We start from the raw sequence: 8,488 nt of genomic DNA, 5'->3' as shown, positions 1-8,488 counted from the left end.
AATTGGGAAACTTTACATTTTTTATATATAACTATAATCTATGTTTGCAAGCAAAAATGATCCTACTACACTTTTACAAAAGCACAGGAGCAAATGTGCAGGTGTTGACAAAGGGATGAGCAAATGAACCTTGTTCTTCCGAAAAATCTCAGAAATCAGGCTGTATAAGCCCTTGCAACAATATTGTCATCTGTTTAAATACTGGGACTATTGGGGAGGGGAGCTCAGCAGTGGTGGGAGGGCTTTCATGTGGTTACATGTTTATTTTGTTGTGGGGTTTTTTTGGGGTTTTGTTTTTTTTTTTTTGTTAACTGTTTTCCTCTGTAGCTTTAACATATTAATATCAGCTCCACAAGGAGAGGAAAAATGAAGCATTCAGCAAACTAGTGAAAGAATCTTTATATCACAAATATCTTACTGCTTTTAAGAATTCTCTGTAATTGTCCTTAATCTGGTTACTTTACAATTCTTTGTCATCACAATTTCTAAAACTTACAAATCCTTTCCTGCAGAGCTCCGTATTCATTACTGATATGTCTGGGCACGCACGTTTCAAAAAGATACCAGAAAAATATGTGATGTTAAAATACTCATGCTTCTAAATATATTTATTCAAATACTTCACTGGTTCAAACTCTCCGTACGAAACCCTTCAGAAATCTGACCTATAAGTAATCTTGACTTTACCGAGACCTTCTTTTTGGCAGCTATTGGGGAAATAATAAAAAACCCAGCATTTCAGATACCTGCTTTACTACAGTAGTAAGTAACAGAGGAGATTAATTTCAGAAAATATACTGAAACATTTGGGGAACTGACCATTAAAATAGACTTCTCTCTCTAAATATTTATGAGTCATTTTATAACTGGAAGAAAGGTGTTCTGGAATACTGATCTCTAGTGTTACACCCACGGAGGTACAGCACTCACAAATAAATAATAAATATTGATATGTGTGTGTAGGTCTACCTGTACTATATTTTCGGTGGGTATACAATATCCAATATAATACATAAGCTACTTGGATACCTCACACTGAACTCAAAACATTGTGAAATACTGTGTAATTTTTACAGTGTTTCAGCACAGGTTTTTACTGAAGCAATGCTTTCACTTTCAATACTAGTGTATAAATGTATTTACCCTATCAAAGATTTTGTGATGCAAACATGATTATTACTGTACCTGATCTGATCATGGTATTCTAGCAGAGATCAAATAGGGGTTTTTTCCCCCCTTTCTTTTTCTAGGGCCTTTAAAAAAATTTCCACTATCAAAGGATGTTAATTTCTAAGGCTTGATCTAGAGATTCCTATGTAAGTATACAGTTATTAGGGAAAAAGAGGCACAACAGTGAATATTTTAAAGCAATGTAATCAATATTTTTGCTTTGTGTAGATTTCCCTGCAACAATGAACAAAAAGATCTACTTCAGAATTGGAAAGTCAGCTTTAAAGGGAAAGCTAGACAACAAAAAGCAAGAAAGTACTCACCTCTTCACGTAATTTTATCAACTGCAACATGAACGCACAAAAAAGATAAAAAGGAAAGAAATGGCAGGAAAGAAAGATCAGTTGTGTGACAGGATACAGAATTAACATTGACAATTTATCTGTTTACATGTTTAGCATTTAAAAATCACAGACAAACACATTAAAAGAACCTAAACATAGACTACATGCAGAGTTTTTTGAACGAATAAAGATCACTTTCTCACACTGTCACATTAAACAAAGAGAATAGTGTGAAATTCTCTTTTAAACCACATCTAAGACACCATCATGAAATAAAGGGGAATGACTTCATAGAAGTCTATATTATAAAGAAAAAAAACAAGTTTACTATTCCTCTCTTCGAAGACTGTACAGCTGAAGTGGTTTTGTATATACAAGTTTTCAAAATGTTTTCTGTATATTTCAGTTTTGACAACTGATTTCTTATTTTACTAGCAGATCTAACTTATTAATAGATGACTGCATCTTTATAGCATGCAACCAGTATTTCAATTTTTATATACCTGAGTTCTAATGTAACTGTATTATCTAATTTTATCATTGAACCTTATATAGAGGATTTTTTCCAGTTTAAAGAAAAAAAAATCAGCAGCTTAGTTAAATGGCTCAGAATTATTTTTTATTGTATAGCATATTTTAAAATAGACAAAGAAATAGGGAACAACATGAAACATATTTCCCTTGAAAAGTTCCATTCCAGGTTCCTAATCCTAGACCACTACACGGTGTATGCATACAAACACACATTGTGTGTGTTTACTTACATAGTATATACATTTATATTTATCAATTTATACTTGTAAATCAACACACTAACACTATTAATAGTATTGCTCTGGCAGGTTTACTATAAAAATGAATTTTTTTACTATAAAAAACTGATTATCAAGCTATGTTGTAATATGCTCTCCCCTCAGAGAGATAGATAAATTATTTGTACTGGAACAAAACGTATAATTACTCACAACAAACATCTGCATAAGAGTGGCTCTTTATAAAAAATTACAGTTCTCTCACCGATTCCAGTTGAATTCGAAATTACAACAGCTACATCATTAGCTCAGTTTATGCTGATACTTCACCTACAGTTTCTCAACGCTAATTTTCAACACGTGTGTAAACTGAGAATGTTTACTACTAATAAAGCCTCGCCAGCATGAAGGAAACAAAAGAACCTCCATTATTCTCTGTTGTTTCATATGGCTCGTCTAAAACTGAACGGAAGCCTCACCCCGTTACCAAAACGGACAACGAAGCTCTAACTAGATGTAATTAGGAGGGCTACTACCACGCGGGCTTAAACTGAAATGGCTCTTCAGTATGTAGCTCAAGGAACTTTGCTAGAATTTGGTATAAAGATAACGGCATTGCCTGCCAAACCCCGCTTAAATTCAAGTGCTTGGCCTATCGTAAATTGGTCTCTTTCTCCAGCTCTTCCCCCCCTTTCTTCCCCAAAAAGGCAAACATTAAGGCTCTTTAGAAAGAGACGATCTGGGAGTTGATCACATAGCTATCTTTTCTTTCTGAGGCCACCATTCTTCGGTTGACTATGATACTTATTAAAGGGCCAAAGTTTAAAACTACTCTCCCGCAATAGAGCCCGTTTGGGCATGCCACCCTGCTATAATCAGTGAGCGTTTTAAAATGCTGCACATTTGTTTTTTCAATAGGTGCCAAACAAAAATGTTCTATCTTGTTTGTGCTGCATGGCTGAATTTAAGCTCTGCATGGGATTTGCAGCTAAGCCAAGTAATGGGAGAGGGTTTTGTTGTTTTTTTGTTTTTTTTTTTAACTTTGGCTGAAAGATATTCATTCAAATTAACAAAAGATGTATTTTTCCCCCATTTAACAATGCTCTTGATGAAAATGTGTTACCTTTACTTTTCTATTTTGAAACATTATTTTTATTATGCTCATTGGTCAACTGTAAACAGCATTAAGCCGTGTGCAGCCACCATTTTAGGTTATGATAATCAGCATATTTTTGAAACAAAGATTTTTTTTTTTTTTTTTTTTTTTTTTTTTTTTTTTTTTTTTTTTTTTTTTTTTTTTTTTTTTTTTTTTTTTTTTTTTTTTTTTTTTTTTTTTTTTTTTTTTTTTTTTTTTTTTTTTTTTTTTTTTTTTTTTTTTTTTTTTTTTTTTTTTTTTTTTTTTTTTTTTTTTTTTTTTTTTTTTTTTTTTTTTTTTTTTTTTTTTTTTTTTTTTTTTTTTTTTTTTTTTTTTTTTTTTTTTTTTTTTTTTTTTTTTTTTTTTTTTTTTTTTTTTTTTTTTTTTTTTGGGGGGGGGCGGGGAGCGGGGAGGGGGCACGGCCAAGACAGCTGACCCGGGCTGGCTGAAGGAACATTCCATACAACATTCAATTTCTTTTTTTTTTTTTTTTTCTTTTTTTTTTCTTTTTTTTTTTTTTTTTTTTTTTTTGCAATACAGAATTCGATACAAGAGGTAATCTCTTCCTTTGTAGGCTAAAAAAAAATCTGGTTTACGCTGGTTTGAACCAGTGGAATCTCTTGTGGCTAAGCCTTCTGCTGTGACTAAAATCAAAACTGCGCCGCAGAGAGCGAGGGAGCAAGATGGGATGTGTGCCTGTGTGTGTGTGTGTGTGTCTGTCTGTGAGGCACGTCACGTGACAGAAAACTACCGAATTTTTTTTAAAAAGCTGATAACGCTACCGCCGTCTCTGTCCGCATATAGATAACGAATAAATGCTGAACTCTATTAAACGCCCTTTACACATTATCGTGGGTCGAACACACAATTTTCTGAACTTATGATGACAGTCTATTTATTTTGCTATAAACCCTCGGCATGTAACGAACAGATTTGTGTCTGGTAATGATCTGCTGTGCCAGGGCTATATGAAATGATACCGACCTTCTTTAGATCTTGGGGAATTAAATTGACCAACTTCACCCCCTGGTCTGTAGCTGAAGTTTGACACACTTTATGCACAGCAAGCCCAAATCTAATATTATCGGAACTTTGTAGTCAGAAATTAAGTAGCCACAAAATATTTGTTCACCAGAAATCACATATACACTGTATGTCTATACGGACACGCAATGTAACCTAATGCAAATTTATTTAAACTTATTAATGAACATAGTTGAGAAAGGAATAGTATTGTATTTCAAGGAAGCTGGTAATACTGTACCTGACACTATTTTGGTCAAGAAGAAGTTCTGATTTAATCCAACATATACTTTCTAAAAAAAAATGAATCACCACATAAAACATTTCTGTGATTATTAAAATGAAGCCGCAACTTTAAGTAGTGTACCATTGCACTGCAAAGCTCAAAATTTTCAAGGGATTTGATAAACATCGGTGGCCAGAATGACAAATAAGACTTGAAAGTAACAGAGCCCGTTTAAGACCACTCCTGGAAAATAAATAACAACCCAATGCACACAGTAGGTTTTTGGGTTTGGGGTTGTGAGGTCAGGCTTTTTTGATGAGAGAAGGGATGCCTCCTGATTCTCATCCTCTCTATGTGCTTCATCTGACTGCATTCACCAGATTCAAATTAAGAAGAAATTAAAGCATACTAAGCAATGACTTTACTAAATCCTAAATGCATTAAGAGCATTATGTCACTAGCTATCTCATCAGACAAAGATGCATTTATTTAAAAAAAAATGCAACAACTTTGAATGGCAGTACTGTACGATTCTCATAACTTCTTACTTTTACTTGGTAAAATTAGTTAAATCTTGGTATAATCATTATAAGGCTCTGGTATTCTAAGTCGTTGTCATCTACACATGATGACAGCTACTTACGAGAGATGTTGAAGAAAAAAAGACGACAAAAGACCAATCATAATTTGCTAACTCTTCAAACTGTTCTTCGTACTTCAATCTTTTTTCTTGGAAGAACAACTGGAGACTCATACCTACAACCCTATTCGTTACAGCTAATAACTTGTTTGTGTTTTGTTGTAACTGTACCTTTGAAACTCAACTCAGAAACCAGAAGTTGAATAAAGAAAGGATCCAAATTGCGCCCCATTTGTTTCTAGATACTAAACATGGTCGTACTAGCCACTAGCAAATGTTATCATGATGACAAAGACCACACCTAAAACATACAGCTCATATCTCTTGTTTCCTCAGCCTAGCACCCCAGTCTAACCAGATAGTCAGCATGTCTATTGGCAGGTTTCACCAATATTTGTGGATTGGTACAGGAGCAATTCTGAGCTGGCAACTTTTTTCAACAACTCCATTGCTCCTTTGCCAGAAGATGCATCCCTCCTCTTCTCTCCTCTTTCAAAATTTGGTGACTAAATTGGGAAAAAAAACCCCAACCACCTTTCAGTTTAACTATTTCAACCTAACCCAAACTGATTGATAAGTGAAAGCCCCAATATATCAGGGGGAGAGTCAATCCATCTACCTGTATTTATTCCCATCAGACAAAATTAAATAAAAAATTTGAAACATCTTCAAACATTTTATATGGATGTAAGTTATACCTGAGTGTATTTTCATCATCTAGTTCAAGCTTTTTACTGATACAATAATGTGTAGGAGTGAAAGCGTATTAGACCTGGGGTTACTGAGTTAAATATGTCAAGATAACATGTTCACTATATCTTAAGTACCCAAACCTTACACTTAGTTTGGATAGTTGCACATTCTGACAAGCTCAACATCAGACTTAAGTTCTTGCACCGACTGCTTGTATCCATAACTACATGCATATAAGTAAAATTATAAATATTTATATTGCTTAAGAAAAAGACTGTAATACAGATTATTGGAACAACATGGAAACTAATATTTTTTAAATACTGCCATTCACATATTTAAAAAACGTTAGTTGACTCCTTTATGATGACGTTTTATAACATTTTTCAAGGAAGAAAGGAAAGAAATTCAGAACTTCCAAAGGCATGGGGGTAACAATTTCAAGTTGGGTTACTACATAAACTCCTTTACCACCCAAAATTTTCTTCCATTTAAGAAGCGGTCATTTGGAATAAAAAACTCATGTTGACAAATGGTTGAAAATATCATTTGGTTCCTTGAGATGAGACCATATTTCTTCCATCAAGTTTAGAAAAAAGATCATAACTTTCAAAAACCACACATGTGAACCAGTTATTTAACCATTCCTTAAAAAGTGAAAATAAAATATTTTATCTCATTCCTCCACATAAAATATTCTGTTATAAGTAAAGCTTATCATCACAATTGCCCTTTTATGTCCGAATTCACACAATTTTTTCTTGAAATGTAAAAATAGCAACACCTTAAAAGAAATAAAATGAGAATCTTAACACTTTCGCAGGACTGAGTTTATGATCATGACAGGCAGACTGTGAAACTCTTTTCCCTGAAATCATCCTTTCCATAAACTCATTGTTTAGGGATAAAAACTCCTCTTTATTTTACTCAAATGTTGGAATCCCCCTTTGCTATGATACATAAATATGAAGATTAATATCTTTTAAATTTAACCCTTCACATAGATATTATAGCTTCTGTACACTACTGACTCTACATATATTGTATCCAGTGTATAATTTTATTAATGTATGTATTAAAGTCTGTTACAGAGTTTAAAACTTGTACAGTATTTTAAATGGGCTGTGTAAGATTAAGGCTTAAGGGGCCTGTGTTTTAAAATTCATTGTACTGGAATAAGTCTCCAAGTCTTTCTTTTTTGCAATCCGTAATGGAATTGAGCTTATATTGAGAGTAGAAGATACTAAAAATTTCAGAACATGGTTCTGTTCCATTTCCTTATTTAATATTGCATTTACCAAGTAACCATTTAAATAAGCTTCACTTTCACTATCAAAACAATTTAAATTCTATCTGGTCAGAAAAGAAAATCTGATATTCAAGAAAACTTTCAACTAACTTCTAACTGAAAATGCATAACTTTGATTACAGCTGACATGATTTTCAAAAAGAAAAGAAACATTCTGCCTTCAGACAGAGCTTGTCAAACAAGTTTCAGCACCAAAAGGAATATTAACAGGTGGGTCGAAGTCCCCCAAATATAATGTTGCCTTGATAATTTTCAGTAGTTTAGTAGGACCCTCACTACAGTACCCAGAACAACAATATGGCTACAAGATTTTAAAAAAGCCTCCGGATTATCAAGTGTCCCTTCATTAAGAGAGATGGATAGCACCCTGCATTCTAGTACAACATGCATTATGAAAGCATGCTTTTATTAGTACCACTTGTGTTTTTGGTACAAGGAGAGAAAATCTGTTCAGGGAAGGAACTACACAAGGAAACTGAGTGGGGTACTGCCTAATTCTGGGAGTGCACTTTCATTTGTTTTGTCTGCCAGTTGATTTAATTATACTGCATTATCATCACAGCTGCATTATGTACTTTTTTTATTCCTTTTACATGTGTTTGAGGTGAAGACCTTGGCTTTGTCGGCAAACAGCGCGTTTCAAGTTATTTCTTAAGTACTAAATAATAAAGAAAAGAGAAGAAAAGATTTTTTTTAAGGTAGCAGACAGTGATCACAAGTTAAAGGGTTAAATGTAAGATCTCCAAGAAACATTTTGAAGTTGATTAAGACCCCAGCTTTGCATTAAACAGTATCACTTCCACATGAATTGTTGCTAATGCTGTTAAGGAGCAGCTTGAGAAGCCCAGTGTGCCAGTGACCTCCTTCACCCTCCAGCCACCCACTAGGGCTTCTTGATTAGCATCCTACCTGGTTCTCTGAGGAATTCCCGTCATCCCCTAGGAGCTCATTCCGCACCTCATCACTGTAGGCGATCAGTGACCTTTTCTGTAAAACAAAAAGAAAAAAGGGTTAGGAAGTAAAGCTCCGAAGCCATTGGTATCAAGGCTGATCATCTTAAACCTCGAGAGCCCCCTAATGGATACCTATTTGATAAAAAAATAAAAAATAAAATCTGCAAGTAAAAGTTATTAAAAAGTTCTTCAACTGCTGTATTTTGACAAATCTGCATGGCAAAACCTTAGTATTTCTAAGAC

General features: G+C 33.8%; 1 protein-coding gene across 1 annotated transcript in view; it reads right to left on the bottom strand.

Annotated features, from left to right (window-relative positions):
- Nucleotides 1-8,279, bottom strand: part of VTI1A (vesicle transport through interaction with t-SNAREs 1A) — a gene marked incomplete at both ends in the record, with an annotated part of 11,732 nt that extends 3,453 nt beyond the window's left edge. The window contains 2 exons of the mRNA XM_010292206.1: nucleotides 1,494-1,514; nucleotides 8,202-8,279. Of these exons, the coding sequence (XP_010290508.1) occupies nucleotides 1,494-1,514; nucleotides 8,202-8,279 (99 nt within the window). The remainder of the gene's footprint in view (nucleotides 1-1,493; nucleotides 1,515-8,201) is intronic.
- Between the last annotated feature and the right edge of the window lie 209 nt (nucleotides 8,280-8,488).

This window comes from Phaethon lepturus, unplaced genomic scaffold (genome assembly GCF_000687285.1).
Source record: "Phaethon lepturus isolate BGI_N335 unplaced genomic scaffold, ASM68728v1 scaffold22117, whole genome shotgun sequence".
Taxonomy (NCBI): Eukaryota; Metazoa; Chordata; class Aves; order Phaethontiformes; family Phaethontidae; genus Phaethon; species Phaethon lepturus.
This window is presented reverse-complemented; position numbering and strand designations above follow the sequence as displayed.